Source organism: Gymnoscopelus microlampas (assembly GCF_963454915.1).
Source record: "Gymnoscopelus microlampas genome assembly, chromosome: 8".
Lineage (NCBI taxonomy): Eukaryota > Metazoa > Chordata > Actinopteri > Myctophiformes > Myctophidae > Gymnoscopelus > Gymnoscopelus microlampas.
In genome coordinates, this window is record NC_139945.1 from 38839382 (window position 1) to 38866724 (window position 27343).

Sequence of the window (27343 nt, forward strand, 5' to 3'; positions counted from 1 at the left end):
ATATGGCGGCATATTTTCCAATATGGCTGCCGATAAATTGCAGAAATGTGCATCTGCTTATGGTTTATCCACATGAGCTTGTAGTACATGTATTTGTATTAATTATCATACACAGAATCCATTTATGGAACATTTGAAAGTGATTTATTAGCTTGGTAAAGCTTAGTGCTTACTTTTTGTTTTGTTATCAAGTCATTATAAACACATTCTCATTTACAATGGTGGCTGGGCAAGTGACAGGCCAGTGTACTAGCAACTGCAACCACAGAGGGGTGTGCAGATAAGTCCAAACTTAAAGCATTTTCAGTGTCCAGAACATGCTTTTTTACATCCACATCTTGTCAGCTTCTGGCATAATTTGGCAAACAGGACTGCACAAGAGTGACTGGCCCCTTATATGTCCTGCTTGGAATGCACTTCACTTGCATTCACTTCCTTGTAGGAACTACTTCTATGAAGTTCTATCGTACATGAGTACTATGAACTCCTCAATGACTTGCATATGTTTATCATTTATTGCAACAGGTGTTGAACCTAATTTGGAGAAGTTGTTTGCCATGCTGACCTTTTTCCCTTTCCATGGAAGGACGAAACTGTGTGGCATCCCCTGAATGCATGAAAGAAGCAAAGACCTGATGACTTTGATTCAATAGCTGATGCAATTTCATGAACGGGATCCATCTGAGATCCTTCCCTCCTTCCAAAGGCAATCCACAGCTAATTCAAGCCAAGTCTTTGAACAAGTGAAACTTTTATGTCAACAATGTCAGTATCTGAGGCAGAGCTGCTGAGGATAGCATCTGACACATGATACTGACGTTGTTGTCATAGCAGTTGCACTTGTTCATATTAAGTAAGTCTGAGACTTATTGTCAGTATCAGCTGAGAACGCAGGGGTCTTATAGACCCCCTGGTATTGCTGAGGTGGAGCGCCACACTCACTGTACCTACTCATACACTGATCCTGATCGAACCCATGACCATGTGATCCGAAGGTGAAAGCTCTACCGACTGAGCTACCCAGACACAAAGACTTGGCTTGAAAAAGCTGTCGAAGGACCTCAGATGGATCCCCCTTCATGAAAATGCATCAGCTATTGGATCAAAGTCATCAGGTCTTTGCTTCTTTCATGCGTTCAGCAGATGCCATACAGTTTTGTCCTTCCATGGAAAGAGAAAAAGGTCAGCACCTGTTTGAGAAAATATCCCTATATATATCTAAGTTTTTGTATTTATTGGTGAACATATTGAAAAGTCTGTTGCCCTAGGTCATTAAAAAGCTACCAAATCACTTTAAAATGTGCTATAAATTGATTCTGTGTATGGTAATTAATAAAAAAAATACATGTGCTACAAGCTCATGTGAATGTACATTTATGCAATTTATCGGCAGCCATATTGGAAAATATGCCGCCATATTGGAACCTAATATATATTTTTTTATCTTACTTGGTAGAAATACCTTCAGAACATATTCTCCTATATTAAAATAAGGGGAAAATCAAAGATTTACAGCCCCAGCAAAGTGATATAGTCCAAAATGTTGGCCCAGTTGCAGCCATTTTGAAAACTGGTGGTGGCCATCTTGAAATCTTAGGATTTTTGCGTGGCCAGAGGTTGATTATCAATTAGGGTCATATGAAGGACATCTGTGCCAAATTTCGCGCTTGTATCACCAAGTGCACTATCGTGTATTGAAAACGGCTAAATTCCGCCCTGCTAAACACCGATAAAACTCCTGTCCCAGTCCCAACACTCATCATGTGTGTACATGTGTGCATGCATGTGATGCATGTTATGCATGTGATGCATGTGATGCATTTGTGCATTTGTGCATTTGTGTGCGTGCGTGCGTGCGTGCGTGCGTGCGTGCGTGCGTGCGTGCGTGCGTGCGCATGCTTGCAAGTGTGTGCGTGCATGTGTGCATGCACACGCAGGTCTGTATGTGGCTGCTTTTGAGTATGTGGGTTGTGTGAGCTCACATTTACCTTCACAAGTTGCATTAGGAGTGATTGATTAAGGATAGTGATTGGTTTTAAACATCATTTTCAGCTGTTCAATTTCTGCCATAAGTAGCCTACATGGCATAACAAGCTCTTGTATATAGCATGGGTGTTTCTGCTTAATGACTCAGACATCTACTTTTTATAGTCATTCTAATTCCCGTACTGTTGATAGGATGTTGACTTTGAAAGCAACCATTATTCAGATGCGGTGGCATGTCTTGGCTCATTCCTCAGAGGGTTTCTGCCGGTACAGAGTATTACCAAATTGCCTGTCTTAGCGCTGTGGTATTTGGGTTTGGGAAACTGACAAACTACTTTATGACAAATGTCTTTGAAATGCAACAGATCAAGTGGGATGGTTTATGTGCCTTCATGCTCAGCTCCCAGTGAGGGGCTGTCTGAAGCTACAATAGCCTCCTGTTGAGGTACTGACATCCACAGTCTACCACTGACATAACTACATCTCTGTTTTTGGCCCCTTCCCCATGTCCTCTGGTGTAATTTAGTTCTTTAAAAAAAACATCTAGGCCGTCCAGTATTTTCCAAAAACGTCCCTACGGGAGATTTAGTACATCAATCTGTATGCCAGGATCTATGAATAATATGCTAATGTGGCACGCCCCCGCAATCCCATTCACATAATAATCAATAACAATTATCCCTATACACATTTGATCTGCCAGAAAACAGAGAACATTTCAGGACATCCAAACAGAAACACAGATTGGGTCAAATCCTAAATGGACCATCGCAAGAACCACTAATCCGGTTACTTCCTCATTGACCAATGCAGGTCTTTAGTGAGTCTATGATAGGCGTTCTGCCTGTGACATCACATCACATCCGAGTCATGTGGCATGTGTCAAACCTGAATCTAGTGTGTGCTATGGCAAAAGACCAAATTTAGTTGTAGAACACAAAATGTATGTCTCACAACTCAACAAAAAAAACAGAAAGGTGGCGATGTTATGTTTAAGTTTAGAAACAACAATCTCCTTCACAGAGTCCTGTGCACGCTGAAAGTGAACCAGTTCAGTTGTTATGAAGGACAACAATTTGTTGTGACTACCACTTTGAACCTATGGAGCCATTGCCCCCCAATGTTATGCAAATAAAAATACAACCACTTTTCCCTCTCTTATTCTCTGTGGTGAAGCCCTTTTTTCTAGCTTTATTTAAAATGTATAAGCAAAGATCCCATTCCAAGGCAGTGATGTCAAAAGGGTTAAATTCATCTTTGTGAGAGAGGATGCCCGGTGGAATGGAAGACTTAAAACACATTGCACTGTGATGAATTCTATTAGCCTGCATGCCAAATGATATGGGAAGAAAATCACTGCTTCCACAGCTGTTTTGAACGGAGCTTCTGTTTGTAATAGTGTGCTCGCTTGAGAGGGTTTTCAAAAAGCTTTCCCAGCCATGCCTGCAGTTTATGGATGAACTTGGATGGACTTGTCAAACAGACCTTTCAGCCAAGGCTCAAACCGGGTTATTGTCTCACTTCATTTGCATGTATTTTAGTTAGTTAGTCTAACTTTCTAGCATTGAAGTTCAGTTTCTTAAAACTACAGTCTTACAGTGTTTAATGTTTAATGAACAATGTTTGCAATAGATTTTTCATTACTTTCCCACTCCACAGCAATGCCAACCGAAATGTCTTTTGTCCCAAAACTCCAGCATTTAATTCAAGTTAAACAAGGCAGTGTTTTCTAAAAGTGGCGCCAATTAGGTTGCGGTGTATCTGAAAGATGTGACAGGGAGCTGCCCTGTTCTATCAAGGTGAATATACATCTATGTGGTAATTGCATCGGGAATGAATGAGAGACGGGAGATAGAGCCCACAGGGAGAAGGTGCTGTTACAGTAATGGAGGATAATGAATATATCCAATCTGCTCATTAAAGAGAAAAGACACACACACACACACACACACACACACACACACACACACACACACACACACACACACACACACACACGCACGCACGCACGCACACACACCACCCACAGGGACAGAAGTGAGGATGAACCCGCACATGCCTACACACACACGCACGCAAGCACACACACACACACACACACACACACACACACACACACACACACACACACACACACACACACACACACACACACACACACACACACACACTCACGCACACATGCACGCCTGCACAGCACACACACGCACACGCACCCGCACAGGTAAACAGATGGGTTTGTCACATCACTTTATTGTGCTCCCTGTCCTCTCTTTCCATGCCTTTCATCTCTTCTCTTCTCTGCCTTCTTTCACCTTCTGTTCATTCCTGCTACATTAAATGCAACACATGCTCATTGTATACATGTTTTCTCATGATAAAATGTAGACCTTATACACCAGCATAGCCCTACACCCCACCCTACCACCACGCGTGTTCTGTTGATGGCAAAATGCTCTCATTGTGTTCCATTTCTTTTTACTTTTCTTTTCTTTCTTTTTTACTTTTTTTTCTTTTTAATTTTGAAGAGTGATTCCATGGAATCGAGCATGCTGCATGAAGAATTCATTATGCTGATCAACGTGAGCGGTTTACTGGTATGAGGGCGAATGTGTGGAGCACACCTCAGGAGAAATGGATTAGAATGTTAGAAGGTAGCTGTTTCTATCCAAACCTCATTGCAATCTTCTATCTCCCACTGCTATGCTACGTGCAGCACCACAGCTTAGCAGGGAAGAGACTATATTGTCTGAAATTCCATACGCTAACAGGTCCAACAGAAGATCTTGGGTCTCTACTCTCCTCACATTAGTAGTAATACTGCACACAGCAAAATCCTGAGAGATCCTTTCTTTTTTTTCCCTTCAGTAGGCAATTATTTTTTTTACTCCTTTTTCTCCCCAATTTAGTTGTTATGCCAATTAACTCCTCCCCAGTCCCCACACATATTTCTGTGTTGTCTGACTCACCTGCCAGTGAGGAGCCCCCACCAGGAGTACATAGAGCGTTCATCCTTCTCCTCCTGCCTAACACTCCTCGCTGACAGGTTCCGCCTCAGCACGTAGGAGTACGTGCAATGACCAATGACACCCTCCCCGTCCGGCTTCCCTCCCCCGAACACGGGTCAGTCGTGTTCGTGTTGCACCACGGTGGATTCGAACCCACAACCTCTGTTGTGGTGGGCAGTGAAAAACCACTGCGCCACCCGAGTGCCCGAGAGATCACTTAACTTTCAGATTGTTAAAAAAAAAGGTTAGTCCCTCACACTGATCTTCTCTTACAATTTATTAAAGGAATGTTTCGGTCAACTGACCGTCTTCAGGCATCTGAATAAACAAAAATAATCCCCTCTATAGGGAACAAAGAGAAACAAGGTCCAATCATGGAGCCAAGCGAATTTAATACCACATACATGGTCAATGATCAGAGGGGAAGGCGGACTCATACAGGTGATATAGCACAAGCAATAAGTCACATTCAATATTAAAAGCACAAATACAAATGAACACATTTCCCGGATATGATGCCAGAAATAAAGTTCACCAGCTAAAACCACACTTGGGCAAGTAAATGAAAAGAAATTGTTAATTAATAAGATCTATTAAATCAGAGGTCAAAGTATGAAAAGTGTACAGCAACAGTACAGTAACCATGACGACGATATAAACAGGATTCAAACATCAGTAAAAGCATGTCCCAGTGGGTTATGGCAATAAATACCCAACGGGTATAATTCAGACAATTTAACAATCGAAGGATCAGATCATATTCATATATTCATATAGTCTGGCCATGACAGGCAAACCCAGAAGTACAATCTGAATGCCCAGGGTGGGTGTACAATCTGAGCACCCTCTGAACACCAGGATGGGTGTTCAGAGCAGATGCGCAGTAACTGGTTTAAATAAGTCTAAACCCCATAATAATATATAAACTTTACTTGTATAGCAAAAGATTATTATTATGATAATAATGGAGAGAGAGAGAGAGAGAGAGAGAGAGAGAGAGAGAGAGAGAGAGAGAGAGAGAGAGAGAGAGAGAGAGAGGGAGATTGAGCTAAGCAGCTAAAACATCTTTCACAAGTCAGGTTGGAATAATATTCATATGACTGGAGGGATGTGTGGATGACCCTTTCTATATCAGCTGGAGTTGCAAAATTATTTGCAAGATTATTGCAGTGGAAGATGGATGGCCAAATAGAATGACTTCTGAATTGCTATTAATTTGCTGTGAACAGGTTTGAGCCATCCAACAGTGTAAATCAACTAAACATGCTTTCAGAGTTGTTAGGCAACCAGAATCCTGAGAATGTATAGGCAGGCAGAGTGGTGTATAAATGATGACTGTGCTAAGTGAGAACATTCTTTGAGAAGCATGTCAAGGAGCTGATCAATAGCAGGTTACCACCCACCCATGACCCCCACACATTCGCTTACTGGCAAAACAGACCCACAGGCGACACCGTAGCATAACACTCCACACCGCCCTCACCAACCTGGAGAAGAGGAACTCCTATTTGTGAATGCTGTTCATAGACTACAGCCAGTGGTGGAAAAAGTACTCAAATGTTTTACTTAAGTAAAAGTATCAATACTGCAATGTAGAAGTACTCTGTTACAAGTAAAAGTCTGGAATTCAAAATGTACTTGAGTAAAGGTACAAAAGTATTGGTATCAAAATGTGCTTAAAGTACCAAAAGAAAAAGTACTAAAATGTTTGAAAATAGCAGATCTACAAGCTCACAACGTGTCGCAATGCGACACATTGTGAGCTTGTAGATCTGCTATTTTCAAATAGCCTAGGTATAAAATAGGGCTAAAGTTGTTAACGTATGTTCTATAATGTAATAATTTATATCTACAAAGTAACTACCGTAGTAACGTAACTAAAGTTTTCAAATAACTCTAGTGGAGTAAAAGTACAATATTTGCCTCTGAGATGTAGAGTGGAAGTAAAAGTATTGAACATTCGGCAATACTCCAGTAAAGTAAAAGTACCTCAAAATTGTAATTAACAGTACTTGAGTAAATGTACTTCGTTACTTTACACCACTGACTACAGCTCAGCATTCAACTCCATAGTCCCCTAGCTCAAGTACATAGGACCCAACCAAAAGTCAATGATCCTGGACATTCAGATCAATCGACAGCATAATGTATTGTAGAGGGTCAGTGACTTCAAGTTCCTCAGCATCCACATCAGTAACGTCACCTGGGATGAACACACCAGCCACTTGGCGAAGAAAGAACAGCAATGCCCCTTTCACCTCATCCGGGCCTCCTACAGAGGCACCATAGAGCATCGTGACCAGCTGTATCACAGCCTAGTATGGAGACTGCACTTCTCTCAACCACAAGCACTACCCCCTTGAGCACCGGTCTTCAGCGTGTTTCAGCCAAAGGACCACTTAGCTGAGAGAGAAATGAAACAGCAACCCCCACTACATATTGTATAAAATTGTGTTGCAGATTAAAAAACATCATAGATTTCATAGATAGCTTCATAGACAGCATATATGTTGCGTAAATTAATGTTTTTTGTTCATTTATTTTACACATTAGCTGTGTATTTTCAGACATTTAACCACTTAAAGCCTCCAACTAAACTTGACCATTGGCTCTGTACTCGGTTTCCTTTTTTTATTTTTATTTTTTTTTTTAGCTTTTCTCCCACTACATGAAACCTCTTAGCCAAAAATAGCAGATCTATAAGCTCACAACGCACTTAATTGTAGATCTGCTATTTTTGGTTATATGTTCCCCTCACCTCCCTCAGAATCCTATCACACAAAGATTTGGAGGACCCCCTGTAGTAACTCTGAGGACCCCCTAGGTCCTGTTGAAAACCCCTGCTCTTGAGTGTTTCATTGTCTGGGGGCAACACCGACACGTGACTCTGGCCTATTGGGTCAGGCGAGGGGGCATTTATACAGCGCAACAGTTCCCCCTGGTGGACAAACCTGAACCTGAACATCTTCTGCAGGCAATTATGTGGTTTTACTGTATTACTGTAACTCATTTAGACTAAAATCTCCGAGGACTGATGACTAATATATTCACTGAATGTATGTCCAATGAGAATGCAGTTAATTACTTGACAACATTTCCCAAGTGAGCTTCACAATGTCCTTCACATTTTGCTGCCTATTCATTAGGGGGAAAGCCTGATGAAGTTTGTGTTATAACTCTGCTTATTCTCCTCACATTTGCATATCAGTAACACAACGTATATAGGACGAGCTGAAGCAGGGGAATACTTTACCATGGAGTTGTACAGTATAGATATTGAAAGCAGCAGTCTGTCAGTAGAATTATATGCACAGTGTGAAGGTATATTGTGCCTTTGAATGATCACCACTACCAGTCAAACACAATCAAAACACAATATCACTATAAGCAATTTGCTTGCATTCATTTGATGCTGCTAATCATCTCTTAAAATTTGTAGCCAAGTTTTTTATTGCAAGCATTGGTAAATTATTCTCTTATTTTGGGGTTGTTGTTTTTTTATTTTATTATTACTATTATTACTATTATTATTATTGCTTCTGGTGATCTGTGTTCTTCTGTACCGCATCCTGCTGGGTCCCAGGGACTGCAGTGTCATATATGTTGGCATACACGTCTAACACGTCCTCAGACATCCTAGTTCAACTTCAAACTACACTCCTTGTACAACTTGTTGGAAAACAAAAGAGTCACAAAAGAGGAAGATGAAGATAAATGATTGATGAAAAAAAGTGAAGTAATTGTCATGTATTAGTTCATGGTTCCTTAACTTCTCATTTAGTAATAAATACACGCTACAGTACACTATCGCTTTCAGAAAGTGATTGTTCCATTTTGAATTGAAAGGGGAGAAGCAGAACTTCTAACAACAACAACAACAACAACAACAACGACAACAAACCCAGCATTAAATCATTCCCACAATTCTGGCGATTGACATAGGAGCCTTCATTATGTTGGACAAGCTATATTGAAAGGGTTGGGGCAAGCACATGCCTAATTGTGTGCTCAACATAACAACATATACAGCTCCTGACTTTTTCAGAACAACCTTATTTTTGGCAGACTGTTGTAAAACCGATGTGACTACTACTAGTACAACTATGCCGGCCTTCAGACATTGACTTGGAAACTGGTCAGCCTGCCAGGATTTGCAAGCAACACCATTGAGCACAACCAATCATATCACGCGCTTGAGCACACCAATCATACTACGAGCTTGTGGACAACCAGTCAGATCATGAGCCTTCAATAATTCAAACATTCAGTGCGCTGCCTCGGATAGCAACCCAACCTAAACCCATATGCACAGGCTGTATCCACCTTGTTAGCCACATGCACCTGCAGTTTGAATCCAACACCCATCTTTTGAATTGCATGCCATGACTTCACTCGAAAACAACACAGGCACACTGACAGAAGCAAGCTTGAGCACCATGAGGCACACCCGAGCAAGGTGTAAGCCCAGTCTGGGCTGAGTGGTGCGATGGCCGTGCTGTTGACTCGCCACTATCTGAGTTGCATAACAATATGGTGGGAATTAGTTATAATCTGTCTTGAAATTGCATATACTGTAGAAGGCGGTGCTTGTGTGATGCCCACTAAAGTGTGATCACATTAGTGTGATTGTTTTATGTGTCACAGTGTTTTGAGAAGTGTTTGTATTGTATTTTCATTTCAAACCCAGGTTGTGTCTTTATGTAATGTTTTCACCAAAAACAACAATAACTTTGGTCAATAGGTGGCAGTGTAACACCATGGTTTCAACCTGTTTTGCCTTCTGAGCTTGTCGTCTACTCAGGTAGTCTAGTGCGCAGGCGCTGCTGGCTCTTCTCATAACTGAGAGGAGACTCGGTGGAAACAAGACCATGTTCCTCTGTCTCTATTTCTTCTAAACCATTTCAACCTGTTTTCCAGGTGGGTTATACTTCACAAAGCACACAGAAATGATTGCTGTTGTTTATGTAACGTCTGGAGTTTATTGTGTTTACTTTTGGGTCGAATTTAAGTGTAAAACGAGTGATTGGAAAGTGTCTCATTGTTTGTAAATGTTTGTAATGGCGTCCGCCACGTTGCTCCGTCGTGTGCCACGTTGATTGTGTGTGTCTGGGTATCACATCTCCGTTCTTTTTGTTTGGTTTGTGTTTTGATAATGGCTGGCTCCATTTATTATTTTATGTGTATATATTTGGTGAACTAGTGTTAAAACCGTTTTTGGGGAAAATGGTTTCAAACCAGGTAACTGCAAACCATGCAGCTGTAAATAATAGGTTAATTTAGTAGGGTTACTGTTACTGATATATGCAAGTCCTAATGGTGCTTAAAGCATCTTTATTGTAAAAATGCACTTTAGGTGCAAGTGAATTAATGACCAAACGAATTTGGGAGTTGAATGCATAGTGACAGAGAGGTTACAAGGTGTTTCTTTGTATTGTATTGTATTGAATTGAAGTGAATTGACAGGATGTTTATTGTATTTTGTTTGATTTTGATGTAGTGGTGAAATACTATGAACAAGACAATGTGAATATGTCTAGGTAGACAGTATAAAAGTGCAGTATTGTGTTGCTGAGTGAAAGAATGTGCAGTATTGAATACTGGGTAAATAACAAAGTAAAAAAAAGACAATGCAAACAGACAGTTAGGGTTTATTGTAATTGTATGTGGTGAAATAAATCATAACTGAGAGGAGACTCGGTGGAGCATGTTTCACTGTCTAATTCTTCATAAACCATTTCAACCTGTTTTCCAGGTAACTATATATCTGCTATTAGGTGCCAGATCCTGGTACCTGTAACACTTGCACAGCATGGCATGTTCACCCTTGGCGCAAATTTGCAGTGTCTCTCATGGCTCAAGTCTGCTTCAGACGGCACGTCCCCATAATTGTAACATTGTTTTTTTAAGAACAGTCGCCCCAAAACACGCCTAACGCCTAACTACTTCCTAACCACTTCCTAACTTAATGTTATTTCTCATCTGGTCACGTGGAAAGTAAAGTATAAATATGATACTTTTTGGCAGCATTCAGACTAGTACATGTCACTGAATCTGAGTGTTTTCACACAGGGTGCTACTGCTATTCCTTATAGTAGGGGGAGTTAAGCTTAAAAAAATGGCCAAATCGTTACGCGGCGGATAAAAGCATGACATTTTATACAGATGTCCCTTGGGTCATCCTGAAACATCCTAGAAGGGGTGCCCAAATAAATCTTAAACAGGAAGTGAGTTATGGACAAAATTCAAAATGGCCACCTAAACTGTTGACCGTTGACTCAAAAGACATCAAAAGAATCTCACTTCTCTTGAAAATGACCGCATACCGTGTTGTCGATTGACTCAAAAGACAACTAAAGAATCTCATAAAAGCATACAATTTGGCATACAAGTCCCTTGAGTCATCCTAAGACATCCTAGAAGGGGTGCCTGAAATTATCTGAAACAGGATGTGAGTTATTGAAAATGGCCGTGTACAGTGTTGACAGATGATGCAAAAGACACTCATAAAAAATAATCTCATAAAAGCATGACATTTGGTACAAATGTCCCCTGGGTGACCTGAATGCATCCTAAGGGGTGCCAAAAAAAGTTTTAAATGTCTCTCAATGGAAAACACTCCTTCCACATGGGCTGCACTGCTACAACATTCAAATCGAGCAGTTTGCCAATCTGGCATTTGGTCCAGAAGCCTGAAAGCTATGCAATCTCTACCATCTCCTGAAAAATATGGATGGATTAAAGTCGCTGATTCGTGGACACCTTTATGGACACTCTTGCCAGAGGCTGCCAAGTGTGGCTGCAAAGCTGAGCCCTTCTGTTCGAGAAAGTGTAGATGCTGGGATGGGGTGCAGTACGTTAATCCGACAGCGCATTCCTCCGACAGCGCAGCGCTCCGACGTTTCAATAGTAAACCCAAACCAAACCCGCACCCTAACCCTAAACGCACGCGGATGCCACATAGTCGGAGAAAAGGTCTGTCGGATTATCGCATGCCTCCCCTGGGATGCTGGGTTACCTTGCAAAGCATTATGCCAATGTGCTGGTAATTACGAAATGGCACACATGAATACATGTAGTTACTAATCACAAAAAAACAGTGTAAAACAAGCAAGAAGATGTAGAGTGCAAAATAAATGAGCTGCAGAGTAAAATAAATAAGAATATGCAGAGAAATAAAGAAGATTCAAAGAGTAAAATAAAAAAAATATGCAGACAAACAAATCCATAAGACAAACAAATAAATAAATAACCCCTTCTAGGATATATTAAGAAGCACTCAATGTACGTACCAAATTATACACTTTTATGACGTCCCTTTATGTTTTCTTTTGTGTCAACTGCTTTAGGCGGTCACTTCCTGTTTAAAACCTTTTTGGGAACCCCTTGTAGGATGCGTTCAGATCACCCAAGGGACATTTGTACCACATTTCATGCTTTTATGAGATTCTTTAGGTATCTTGCATCATCTTTCAACACTGTAAGCGGACATTTTCAATTTAGTTGTTTTAATAACTCACTTCCTGTTTCAGATTATTTTGGGCACCCCTTGGATATGTTAGGATGACCCAAGCGACACATGTGCCAGATGTTTTGCTTTTTGAGTCAATCGCCAACACTGTAGGCGGCCATTTTCAATTTTGTCAATAACTCACTTCCTGTTTCAGATTATTTTGGGCACCCCTTCTAGGATGTGTTAGGATGACCCAAGGGACATGTGTGCCACATTTTATGCTTTTTGGAGATTCTTTTGGTGTCTTTTGAGTCAACGGTCAACAGTTTAGATGTCCATTTTGAATTTTGTCCATAACTCACTTCCTGTTTAAGATTCTTTTGGGCACCCCTTCTAGGATGTTTTAGGATGACCCCACATGTGTATCAAATTTCATGCTTTTATCCGCAAAATAAGAGTATAACTACTTCTCTAAACACCACTACACCACTGCCCTTGTGTAACATCCATGTGTTAGTTAACCATTACAATGGTGTAAAGTAACTAAGTACATTTACTCAAGTACTGTACTTAAGTACAATTTTGAGGTGTTTTTACGTTTCTGGAGTATTTCCAATTTCCAATACTTTTACTTCTACTCCATTACATCTCAGAGTCAAATATATTGTACGTTTACTCCACTACAATTATTTGAAAACTTTAGTTACTAGCTATTTCCTCTGCAGAGCAACATGAGGCTTTCCCCATAAACGTTTGCAATGAAAGTTTTATCAGTTTAATTTTTCCTTAGTGTGAATAATACAGTATATGGTTATTATGCACTGTGCTCTGGAATGCAGCAGAACTTTATGTGCATCACCATAAACCACTACTGGGCGCGACGCTGACATGACAGCACATTACAACCAATATGACCTCTGTAAACACATCACTTTGCCATTTTGTTTCTGGCATAGCCTAACATGCTATAGAAACATTTGTTATCTTGTCATTATTGTGATGGCATAATGACATATGTCTTCTTGCTATAAAGTATAATGTATTATTATGTCTTGAGCTGCCCCTTTGCACTGAGACCTTAAAGTTGGTGTTTAAAAGTCATTTATCTTTTATCTCTATATTGCGATATCATTGCTGTATACAATAAGAGGGGTCTCCCCCCAACTCTTTAGTACACAGATTTTCAGGTCGGAATAACAATTTTATCAGGATACAGGACTCAGGATAAAGGGTATCAATGTGTTACTATCGTCATACAGTTCAAATATGACAAGTGTGTGTGTGTGTGTGTGTGTGTGTGTGTGTGTGCGCGCAAGTGAGTGTGTGTGTGTGTGTGTGTGTAATTTCAAATAGATTATTTTATTATCAAGCACAATATTGATTTTATCTTTTTCACTGAAACGAGGTTAGACCAAGATAACAGTGCAGCTATCCTTTTTGAAGCAAGCCCTTAATTTTTCCTTAGTGTGAATAATACAGTATATGGTTATTATGCACTGTGCTCTGGAATGCAGCAGAACATTATGTGCGTCACCATAAACCACTACTGGGCGCGACGCTGACATGACAGCACATTACAACCAATATGACGTCTGTAAACACATCACTTTGCCATTTTGTTTCTGGCATAGCCTAACATGCTATAGAAACATTTGTTATCTTGTCATTATTGTGATGGCATAATAACATATGTCTTCTTGCTATAAAGTATAATGTATTATTATGTCTTGAGCTGCCCCTTTGCACTGAGACCTTAAAGTTGGTGTTTAAAAGTCATTTATCTTTTATCTCTATATTGCGATATCATTGCTGTATACAATAAGAGGGGTCTCCCCCCAACTCTTTAGTACACAGATTTTCAGGTCGGAATAACAATTTTATCAGGATACAGGATTCAGGATAAAGGGTATCAATGTGTTACTATCGTTATACAGTTCAAATATGACAAGTGCAGACTGTGTGTGTGCGTGCAAGTGCGCGTGCACGCGTGTGTGTGTGTGTGCGCGTGTGTGTGTGTGTGTCTGTGTCTGTGCACCGTCAGAAGCTCTTGACAAATCAATGTCAGGCACATTGCGTCCTAGTTTAGCTTTCAGTTGTCACTGTAACTGTGCAAGCATTTTGTGCATACTGTATGAACATACTGTAGTGTATGTTATACATAACTGGCATAACTGTATTGCATATGCATTTCAATTATTTCTGATAGAGTAAACTGACTTTGGAATTGCATTAGCCTGGTGAATTGAGATAGAGAAAAAGGAGGTTTTACATCATTCTCATTACTTCACTTTTCCCAGTCAAGGACAACAATGTCATGGATGAATTAATTTCAAATAGATTATTTTATTATCAAGCACAATATTGATTTCATCTTTTTCACTGAAACGAGGTTAGACCAAGATAACAGTGCAGCTATCCTTTTTGAAGCAAGCCCTTCAGTTTTATGACATATGACTGAGGTTAGAGTGAATAAGAAAGTAGTTGCCCTTTCAATGATTCCCTCCAATGCAAGAGATATCTTATGGAAATGTTTCCTCCTTTGAATATGTGGCTCTTCAGTGGATGTCCTCCTCTCGAGCTACAGTAGGCTATATGTTTGTGAATATCTACAGGCCACTTAAATTCTGTGCAAACTATGTAGTTATTGTTGACATCCATGTTGATGGACTGACTCTCATATGCAGTGGTGTGTGAAGTAACTAAGTAGCCTACATTTATTAGAATGTATTTCAAAATCCTTTTATTAACTTTAAGGGCGCGAAAGGGTCTTGCACCCCAATATCTTGTTGACCTCCTGCCCCCCTACAACCCTCCCTGTGCCCTCAGGTCCTCATATGGGGCTCTTTTAGAGGTCCCCAAAAATGTCAACTCGTAACCAAGGGAGAATGAGCCTTCCGTTCGTGCCCCAAAAATCTGGAATGCACTGCCCAAGTATTCAAGCTTCTTAAAACGTAATTGTTTAGAAAAGCATTCTTGTAAAGTACCCTATAGGCCTACAGCCTAATCCCCCTCTTTTCTTGTTGAATTTTTGTATCTATTTTAGCCGTTAGATCCCTAAGTTGTTAATTTTGTCATTAATTTTTGTAATTTAAATTGTGTTTTGTTTTCCTTGCTTTGTTTAATGTTTAATGTTTTGCAGCACTTTGTGACTTCTGTTTAGAAAGGTGCTATATAAATAAAGTTATTATTATTATTATTATTATTATTATTATTTAGTCAAGTACTACTTGAGTAACATTTTGAAGTATTTTTTACTTTACTAGAGTATTTCCAATTTTCATTCTATAACATTACATCTTAGAGGCAAATATTATACTTTTAACTACTATTTGAACTATTTGAAAACTTACTACTGTAGTTTCTTTGTAGACTTGAATTATTATTACAAAACATACATGAACTACTTCATCCCCATTTAATATTTGGTTATTTGAAAATATCAGATCTACAAGCTCACAATGTGTGCAATGGGACTCGTTGTGAGCTTGTAGATCTGCTATTTTCAAAAGATTTTAATAAATGTTATACATATGATACCTTGTGAAACGGCCGTTCTGTATAATGAGTATATGAGACCTGAGGTCTCATTCTCAAGAGAGACCTGGTTCTGGTTCTCCTTCTTGGGTCTCAGACAATGAGCTTGTGGATCAGTAATGTCTCAATCAGATGTAGAAAAATGTTATTGATTATTCATTGCACCCAAGTTGAAGGTGATCTCCAGTAAGAAAAAAATCTTTATGTTCATTCTGACCTCTAGAGACTTTACATTTAGTCTATCATTTGGCTGTCCTTTTTCCATGCCATCATGCCACCAACAATAATAAGGGTCAACAGGCTAACAAACCCTCCTGTGTCAACTCAGTCATCTCTGAATTTCTATCTACCTGAGCCTCCAATGAATTTCCCTCTTTTTTCACTGACAGACAAGCAGTCAATTTTCCATATCGGGTACAGGATATGTATCCACTTAAATCTAATTAAAATACCATGACACAATTTTATCCGATCAACCTTAAAAACCTTACCACTGACATTTACATAATACGACATCTGAAACTCTAATCCTGCATGCTCTAATATTCTGCAAAACAATGCATCCCACAGATCCTAAAAACTGCAGTCATCAAGCCACTCTCTCACTGCCAAGAACGAGACGTCGAGACATCACCAAGAACGACTTATGACGACTTCTCTTTTTCACACAGAACCAGAGATAACGCGACCCGAAGATGTAGGCCTACTGCTCCATTCACTTCCTAGTTAACTTATTACTTAAAAATCCTGTATCTCGGCTTCTGTGTACTTTTTTTTCTATGTATTTTTGGCCGAGACATGTTATTTTCAAAAGCGTATAAAAGACTGCTGTCCTGACTTCAGTGGGAAGTTCATTCCACCACTGTGGGGCCAGAACAGAAAAAAGTCGTGACCGTGTCGATCGACCAGAAGGACCCTTGAGTGACGAGGCAATCAGTCGCCCCGAGGTGGCAGACCGAAGTGGTCGGGCAGGGGTGTAGGCATCAACCATAGCCAGGAGGTAGGAAGGAGCTGTTCCTTTCACTGCCCTATAGGCTAGCACCAGGGTTTTAAACTGGATCCGAGCTGCTACGGGGAGCCAGTGTAGAGAACGGAGAAGGATAGTTGTGTGGGAGAACTTGGGGCGGTTGAACACCAGACAAGCTACAGCTTTCTGAACAAGCTCCAGAGGTCTGATGGCAGATGCCGGAGCACCAGCATAGCCTCAGAACTGGTTGAAAAACTACCCCCTCACTACGGTAAAGAGTATGTTGACTCATTTTACGAAGAAAATGATTTTAAACTCTCCCCTGTGACAACAGATGAGGTGTTTAAAAAAATGACCGCACTACAACAACACAGAGCCACAGGCCTCGACAATATCCCCTCCAAATTTCTAAAAGACTCAGCCGCCTCCATTGCTCCAATCATTACTCATATAATAAACCTCTCCATCAAACAGGGACGGGTCCCTAACGACTTAAAAAACCCCTCTGTACAAAAAAGGAAACCAATTAGACCCTGGCAACTACCGCCCTATTTCTATTCTTAGCTCCATCTCGAAAGTCATGGAAAAAATTGTCTATGAACAGGTCGATAAGCATCTTGCCGAGAAAAATCTAATTTACAAATTCCAATCTGGTTTCAGAAAAAAACACTCCACTGACACATGCCTTCTCTATTTGAACGACTCTATCAAACAAGATGTCGACAATGGCAAATATTGCTGCATGGTCATGCTGGACCTCCAGAAGGCATTTGACACCGTTAATTACCCAATTATGATCGATAAGCTTAAAGCAATAGGTTTTGATTATACGTCGGTGAGCTGGATAAGATCCTACCTGGAAGGGTAGGATCTCATCCAGGATTGGCCGTCTAGTCAGTAAGAATACTCTGAAGATTCTTGCAGGGGCCCTCATACAAGGTTATTACGATTATGCATGCTCCTCATGGTATCACAACACCACCAAGGCCTTAAAAACAAGGCTCCAAACATCCCAAAACAAACTAGTAAGGCTACTTCTTGGCCTCGATCACAAAACCCATCTAACCCCTGCTCATTTAGCTAGGATTGAATGGCTTAGGGTTGAGGACAGAGTACAGCAATTTACAATGGGCCTGGTCTTCAAGATACACCACAACATTGGTATCCCCCTGTATTTGTCAAAATACTTCCAAAACGTTTATGAAGTCCACGATCATAACACCAGAGGCAGCTCCACGAATCATGTTCAACCCAGATTTGGCTCAACAAAGGGAATGAACTCGTTCTCATGCTATTCAACAAGAATGTGGAATGCCCTACCAAAAGGAGTAAAGGGGTGTAAAACCCTACTCACTTTCAAAACTGCCCTAAAGATACACCTTCAGGAGGCTGCAATTCGAAAATGGCCCCTGTCTAAGTCTTAACCTACCCCCCCCCCCCAACCCCCCCTCCCCATTTATTTTTCTTCTCTTGTACATATTTTTCACTCTTCATAACAGTAACCTGTAAGCTGATTCTGTCTGTCTCTTATATGTCATCATGATTTGTGTGCATGGGGATCTCATCTTAAACAAGCTCAGTGCTTAATGAGTCTTCCAGTTTAGTAGACCTTGTATTGTGAATTTGTACTACTGTTGTTCTCATGTCTTACTAAATAAAGTACATCAATCAATAAATCAGGTATTTATACCATACACGTCACGACCATCTGCTCTGCTAAGTAGCTCCTTGCGGAATTTCAGAGCATTGTCTTTCTCTATTATCCCTGCCATGAATCCCCTCATGGAGGTCTGGGTTCTTGCAGAGCTTTCTCTTTAAACCAATGGCACACTGCACAGCGGTTAGTTTGGCATATTGACAGTAACATTTCACAATGACAATCCGAGCAACAAGCTCAGCAGACTTAATGACTGACCATATGAACTGGTGATCTGGACATCTGTATTATACTTTTGGACTAAAGGTTCGCTATAGAGTACAGAAGTCCATCCGCTGGTTCGTAAAGTAATTTCGCTATGGAGAATAACATTGGTCATCTTAAAACCGTCTCATATAAGAATTGTGGTCCAAAAATAAACAAACTGTCTCGGCGATATTGTCAGGGAGGTGGCTCTGTATCGTTTATGATAGTCAGTCACTCATATTTGAAACAGTCTGTTTCTGGTGAAAATTTTACTAATTCGTTGGAAGTAACATTAGCGTTTTCTCACCGTCAGTTGATGGTTCATATCCATAAGAGTAAAACCGCCGGGGTCATTTGTTTATTTTTGGAACACAGTTCTTATTTGACACGATATTAAACACGTCTATGGGAATTCAGAACGGGGGGGAAAAAACGCGACCCAGGTAGGATGTGTAAATTACGTCAGACTTCGGTGCTCTATAGAGATCGTTGGAGCGACCTGTATCGCGGCCGCCATACTAGAGGGGGCACGCTGCCACTCAAAGTGACTACTGGCCAATAGTTGTCCCGCCCCCACGTGCCTCTGATTGGCCTACCGAACGTCCCCTTCTGTGACGCACAAGGAAGCTTCCCGCTTGCCCCGCGGAAGCAGAAGCCCGCCCGAGATACAGACGCCTCAGAGCCAGAGGAGGCGCCTACCTTTATATGTCTATGGTCTTAACTGCATAGGGTCCATTCTCTTCACCTGCCATCCTAATCACCTGCCATGGCTCCATAGCTTTAGGAGTGTCGGTCCCAGTCAACAGGCCAATTCATGCTTTGAGCTGAGGGATTTTTGTACGACTTTTACAGTAAGTAAGGCCAACTCCTCATATATTCTATCTGGGGAATGTTTTTTCTCGTCACCGGAATGTCCCTATGTGAAGGCCTTCGGTATGTCGATGCAATCTCTCGAATCAAGACCACACACTTCCAGGTCCGACAGGTTGTAACTGGGAACCGGCTTCTCCTGGCCCATAGCACTCTGGCCGTTAGAGACTAAATATGTCTCTTACAGGAACCTTTGTACACCAAGTGCTTGCACATAGAGGAATTGTTGGGTCTCTGTATATTCTCTTATGAAGTGAATGATTCTACACACTCAATGATAGTTGTGCAGATATCCACAATTTTGTATCAAGATAAAGAACAGGAAAATAATCTGGAATAAAATTAGAGCTTGTAAACATTCTTCTGCTTGATAAGTAGCAAAGAGACAGGGTGAACAGCATGCAGACACGCCTGTAATTAATCATGCTAATTAGCTGCCTAGTTGATTTAAGGGACGGTTAATGAGCTCTGTTCTGTGTACTGTTGCCTTTCATGATTAAGTGCAAAAAAGTTAACCCATCAAGGAAAATATGCCAATACATTGTTGATGTTTTTGTCTGTATTGCAAGAATTGACTGCTCAAACTTCTGCTCAATATTCTAATGTATATTTCAGTCTCTTGGTTGCATCTAAGAACAAAGGATATATGGAACTGGATTTTGGGGTAATTGCTGTGTTTTTTTACGGATCATACCATGTATGCTGGCTTGCAAAAGGGAATCGCTACAAATCTGATATGAAAGGTAATTCATTGGCATGAAGGATTTTGTGTGTGTGTGTGTGTGTGTGTGTGTGTGTGTGTGTGTGTGTGTGTGTGTGTGTGTGTGTGTGTGTGTGTGTGTGTGTGCGCGCGCGTGCGTGTGACCAGTCTGACATAAAGTCTGGTCTAACCAGCACATCTTGTTTTATATCATACGCCATATTAAGCTGTTGAAAGACTACAGCCCCCAATGTGATCATTTCATTCTTATTATTGTCTTTCCTCACTCAATATGCTCTCCTTCCACGAATATTTTCTTTTTCCCTCGCTTCATCAGTCTCATTCTACAATTTCTTCAATGCATTCTCACACCTGTTGTGTTGTCAAATGTCTTGCCCTTTCCACTTTTGACTTTCTCTCTCTCTCTCTCTCTCTCTCTCTCTCTCTCTCTCTCTTTCTCTCTCTCTTTCTCTCTCTCTCATTTAGAGCACTATATAGGTATTCAGTTGTGGTCCTCCGCTCTCAGTGATGAATTTCATATTGTAGGTTGTCTGAGGTTTTCAAATTTACATTGTATATCTCGGTCTGATAAATATCTTTTAGTCTGTCCACACTATAACTTGGAGGACAACTTGGATTGTGGAATACATTACCTCTGTCTGTCTGTCTGTCTGTCTGTCTGACTGCTTAACTGACGGCCGACTTTCAGCTGACTGACTGACTGACTAGATTCAGTATTTTTATTGTTAAATCTTTCATATGAATATACACACGAGTAAAAATGTGCTTGTAGCAGCAATCAACAATAATATAGAAATAATTAAGAATAGCAATAATACTAAGTAATATAATAGTAATATTAAGTAAAATATATTAAGTACAAAGACTTTAAAAGTACTTTAAAAATCATAAGAATAAATAAACCTAATGCAATACAGAAAACATGCAATAAAGTCAATCAAGAGAATCCCTGCAGCATGATGGCAGAGACATCAGGTTCTACAGAGTCATGTCTTCCAGACCAGAAGGCGGCAATTATGTTGTCGCCCCCCGCGCACGCGTGTGCGTGTGCGTGTGTGTGCTGATCTCGGAAACTGCTGGACCAATAAATGTCATGTCAGGCTTTTCATTCACACAACCAGTAGGCCAAGGATGATCTGCTTTACTTCAAGTTTAAGGGAGGGGCTTATCTTATCTAAAGAATTGCCAAAAGTTATGAACAATTGACCCAAAATTGTAATCACAAATTGAGGGCCTCTAAACAAAGCCAAGCCAAAATATTTTTGGGGGAATGCCACAAATGTTCCATATTGTTCCATAATATTCCATACGGTTTGCCTGTAATTCCCTTCCAAAGTCAGAAGGTGGAGCATATTTCTTACAAAAAACACCAAATATCATGAACGCAACTTCAAATCAACTCCAAATTGGAACCGCCTGTTGAGGGGCCTCAAAGATCTACAAAAGCACTTTCACTTCTGCCTATAGGGCACAATAAATGCAAATATTTACACTGTATGTCGTATGAATGGCATTTCCAACGCAGCTTCCTCTGTTTATGGTGGCTGCAACCAAGCCTGGCGGAGATATGAGCTCCGCGGAGCACCCCATTTTAGAGTGACTGTCAGCTGACTGACTGACCGACTGACCGACTGACTAAGTTCACGAGGTCTTTTATCCATCATCAGATGATGTGATGTGTTCTGACATGACTTCATGTCTTTTAGCAGATCCATCTTTCACTATGTCTCACCCATCCATACACAGATGAAACCCCACTCAGGGCTGCTATAAAATCTCACACCCTCTGTCCCCTTTTAACATGAAAACATATTGGCACATTCACTGTGAGTAAATACCCGTGCACAAGTGTGTGTGTGTGTGTGTGTGTGTGTGTGTGTGTGTGTGTGTGTGTGTGTGTGTGTGTGTGTGTGTGTGTGCGCACTTGTCCCTCACTTGTATTTGCTATCATTACACTGGTTGTCAGTTCCATCACTGGAACTGATATCAAATTTATATTTTTTACATGTATTTAAGTCAATTGTATTTAGATCAATGTGTGTTGCACATGGTTCAGGGTGTTGTGTGTATAACAAGAATGACAAGTCATAATAAAGCCGCATGCGGCAGGCTTTTTTGGCCCCAATCTTGTCAACAACACAACATTTAACTATAAAGAAATGAAGATGACAAAAGACAGCTAATGGTTGTCAGGTGATGGACAATTAACACGTTGCAGAATGAATGAAAGATGCAATCAGAGTGATGCACAGCGAGCCACACAGTATAGGCAAAATAATAATAGTATTCAAATAGTAGCTTTAAGGCTACTAATCATTTATAGAGTTCTCAACGGGCCTGAAAATGAAGGCTCGGCCCTAACTGGGCCCGACTGGGCCGGCCCGGGGCTCGGCCCGAACCCATCATGTTAGGCCCAAAACCCGAAAAAAAAGAAAAGAAGATTTTCGATTTTTTGTTTTATTAAATATTTTTAATATTATTATTATGTTCTGAATATATATTTATCTATTATGAAGATGGCGCTGACGGCAGCGGACATTAACTTACACTGTGCTTACACTGTGCTGATTTAAATGAAGTTAAATCCTTATCTTGCTCACGCACCTCTGTGCAATGAGATGCATCGTCTGCATTTCTCTGCCTCTCTCGACCGAGTCTTTGTCTCCCCCCTCCCGACTGTTTGAGACCGACTCGAGACTGTTGTTAACCTATTAGCTTAAGTTTACACGCGTTGGGTGAACACTTTTATTATACTGAACTAAACGCGGGTGGATTACATTGTATTGTGAAAATCAGAAAGCACCGTTTCTGCCACTTGTGTAACTTAACAAAACACGACGGCATAGAGCACGCCGGTCAGTTATCGTAACTCACAAAAACACATTGAACAGCCTGTTATACCTTCAAATTAAAACCATCTGAAAACGTCAACAACGACACATGTGTAGTGTACTGCGTGTATGCACGTTCTCGCGCGTGGCTTGCTATATATGGAAAACTCGCTCCTGCGTTCTTCAATTGATTTCTGAACGAACCTGACCACTGAATGTACACTATTGTTGAAGGCTGGTGTACTGTAGACCGAAATTGCCGTGGGTTTTTGTATTAAAAGGGCCCTTGATATGGATGCATCATGCGGTAGGCAGTAGCCCTGAAACATGAATGTGAACCATGGCTACATATGCGGCAATGGATTACAAGAACGCTCGTCCCCAAACACACTCGCCCGGGTCTAATCCGGCGGCCTCTGTCCGCGAAATGAATGGGGGTGAGTGTGTTTTGGGGCGAGTGTTCTGTTTACCTCGCCCAGAATCGCTTTTTTTTTAACTCTCTCTCACATGGTTAATACATTTGATTTTGGGATGTACAATACATGAAAATGACGGGATTAATAACGCAACTTGCGTCGATAACTAATGGAGAGTGGACATTACCGCGTTTGGCTATAAACAGTTAGTAACATCATACAAGCATACAAGCTAACTATTAGCCAAATTCGGCTAGCGCTCAGACGAATCCACTGAGAGAGGCGTGTCTAGTCCCATAGCTTGGGAGGACGAGGGCGCCCGTTCAGAGTATGGGAAAGTATCCCATTGGCTTAAACGACAGCCAATCACGCAAAAAAAGTGTCGCAAACATGAATACATGTCGGAAATCTGTCGGGTCAGAGTCAGACTGAATATAGAGCCGCTATGCTTTTCAGCATGCGGCTAAAAAGCACATTTTTACACGACAGTGACTTATTACAAAGCAGGGATAGAAAACAAACACAAGGCAGCTGTTGAGTAATCCACATTTGAAAAATGTGATGTCTTTATAACCTGTGGGCCATGGCCCACCAGGTTGGCCCCCAAATAATTTACAAAGATTTTAATGATAATATAACATGACATTTAAAATACTTTACTTTATTTTTATGTAACTTTATGTAAAAAACGTGTCATGGTATTGTATCTTTAAAACCTTGACATTTTTATTTTCATTGTGATAAATACAGGACAATCAATTAATTGATCATTAAATTAAACATGCGCTAACAATGCACACGGCCTACCAATCTGACCACGCGAGCTATGGGAATGCACTAGAGTTGGGGACTGGAGTTGAAAGTTGGGGAAAAGAAGTAGTCCGTGGTTGTTTGAAAAAGTAATGTCTCAAGCGAGAGGCCAACCGCAGAATCCCAGGAGGTGTGAGTTTGGGGTCTAGTGATTAACAAGGCATGCCACTGAAGCCAGTGCTAAGATCAGGTATTCGGGCTGTATTAGAATGTGACTACGCCCACCGTTCCCAACTCTTCTAATATTCACCTGTTTCCTAGGCTGTGTGTTTTCCACTTCCTGTCGATTTCATTGGATATCATTGGTCATCTGACCAGTTTCATTGGATTTCATTGCATCAAATCGACAGGAAGTGGAAAACACACAGCCTAGGAAACAGGTCAATAGAGCGACAGAAGCCCCGCCCAGTAGGGGGAAGCCCTGATCCAGAAAAAGTGGGGAACCACTGCTTTACAACATTGAAATGTATTGTTATCGTTAATGTATTGTTCTCACGGTGTAGAAGGTGAATCCGGACCTACTGTAACAGAATAACCAGCTACCTTCACTGCATGGCTAGACCTGCTATATGCTTTATAAAAATAGAATGATGACCATCTTAAATGTATACATTTTGGAAATTAACTGGTCAAGTGTTTTGAAATGAAAAAGTATGAAAGTAGGCATTTTGATGTTGCACAAAAAAACTCTCCGCCCACAGACGGACGTCTGAAAAACATCTCGGCCACCCCTTACGGAGACAACAAACATGGGTATGTTCCAGTCAGAGAAAATCCTTGACTGCCATAGGGAAAAACAAGGCAAGGCCACTTTCACACTTTTTTAGAACACACACACACACGCACACGCACACGCACACACACACACTCTTCAGTTGTTTTTATTGTCACACAGCTGACTGCAATCTTGCATGGGTAAGGCAAGGATAGTTTCGTGGTATGACATGTTATTTTCTCTCTCTCTCTCTCTCACACACACACACACACACACACACACACACACACACACACACACACACACACACAGAAACACAAAGACCTTTCTCTGAATCAGTGTTAGGCAACAGGTAACCTCGCGTCACCAGACTTTCCAGGTAACAGGTGGCCCGTGGGCCAGTCATTTACAATATCTGACTGTCTGTCCCACATATAGGCTAGTCATTCTCAAAGTGGGGTCCAAGGTCTTCCAGGGGCTCCCCTGCTAAACTGTAGTTTGGAACTAAATGGAAACTTAAAAGGTCTGTAACTCTCAGAGTTATGGGAGTCTGTGACCTAAATTTGCTTACCATTTACCAAACTTTTAATTAAAAAGTTTGAGAAGCACTCTTGTCAAAATAGAGAATCTGCATCTACCTTAAGAATGTTTTTATCCATGATTGCTTCACAGGCGTTTCATAAAGTCTCTCTCCATATCTAAATAGAGAGTGAGACCTTGAGCTCCTATTGAATGAAAGAGCTTGTTTATCTTCCTCAAAGGGGAGTATGTCTGTCTCCTCCTCCTTTTTTTTTTTTTACTTAATTAGCTAAACATCCTCATTCAAGGACATGGCCTTCTCAAAATGATTTCCCCAAGTATTTCTATCTCCACCTGTGACATTTGATTATACACACAGTTCTGTCAGTATGCAGTTAAAACACACACATCTTAATTTACTTATAACTTTTATAGCAATGCATAGCAGTTAATATATTGATTATTGTATACAAGGGTCTGTTAAAGTACATTAACCACTTAAACCCCAGCATCCGTATTGTGGGGATAACTTTGGCAGATAATAGCAGGTATTTAGCAATATCTTAGCCACTAGAGCCCTGAATGAGCCCTATAGGAACAAACAGGGTTTTAGTGGACAGTAAAGCTCATGCTGAAATTGGCTTAAAGCAAAGAAGCCATGCCTGTGTTTGTGCGTCAGTGCGTGTCGGTTTTCAGCTCGAACAGACAAATCACGCACGTGCACACGCGCGCGCGCGCGCGCACACACACACACACACACACACACACACACACACACACACACACACATGCAGTTTACCAATGGCCACAAGTTCAATTTATACATTTATAACACACACGACTACATTTGCAAAGCTCATATTACCAATACCACTCACTCAGACAGAGATAGCCTTGGATCAAGACTTTAAGACTATTATGTTTTAGTTTTAGTTTTATCGATTTTGACATTTGCATATAGCCTACGAAAGCTAAAGTCAGACTCGATCAAATACATGATAGTCTTGATCAAAGGCTAACTCAGAGAGAGAGAGAGAGAGAGAGAGAGAGAGAGAGATGCGGTAGGTTTACTACAGAGCGGTCACTTACAGTACAAAACAGATAGTCCAACCCCAGTCACTGCCATTGAGAGAAATGATTTACGGAGGCGGCAACGACAACAGCCATGATCTGAAACGTGAACGTTTCTGCAAACAAGCCAAACCTGTTTGGCTGCTGTACAGAGACGAGAGCTGTCCTCTTGGACATTAGAGAGCTGTCCTCTTGGACATTAGAGAGCCCCCCCAAAAAAGAAATGTGACGTTTCCCCAGGACCCAAGCCAGTGAAAATAGCAGATCTACAAGCTCACAAAGTGTCACGATGAAACTCTTGATTTTATTTTTGTAAATTCATTTTATTTTTTATTTATTCTTGAAAATCATTGAATTCGTCTTTAATTCATGAAAAAAATAATTGGACTATTTTCTTGAAAATGTTTCGAAATAATAATAATTCAAAACAGAATGTAGGAAGCCAAAAGAATAAAGGGATGTTCACTGGCGACCCATAAAAATGTGTCCGCGGCCCACAAATGGGTCCCGACCCACTGTTTGGGAATCAGTGCTCTTGGACA

General features: G+C 40.8%; 1 protein-coding gene across 2 annotated transcripts in view; it reads right to left on the minus strand.

The window, feature by feature from the left end:
• Positions 1-27343, minus strand: part of LOC311049839 (neprilysin-like) — a 101862-nt gene that overhangs the window by 68300 nt on the left and 6219 nt on the right. Inside the window, exon 1 of one of the 2 annotated variants that reach the window (XM_084063720.1) lies at positions 26820-26888. The exons of the other annotated variant lie outside the window; for it this stretch is intronic. Coding sequence (XP_083919846.1) covers positions 26820-26856 — 37 coding nt within the window. The 5' untranslated portion in view covers positions 26857-26888. Of the gene's footprint in view, positions 1-26819; positions 26889-27343 lie in introns of those variants that run through there. 2 annotated transcript variants of the gene reach the window in all.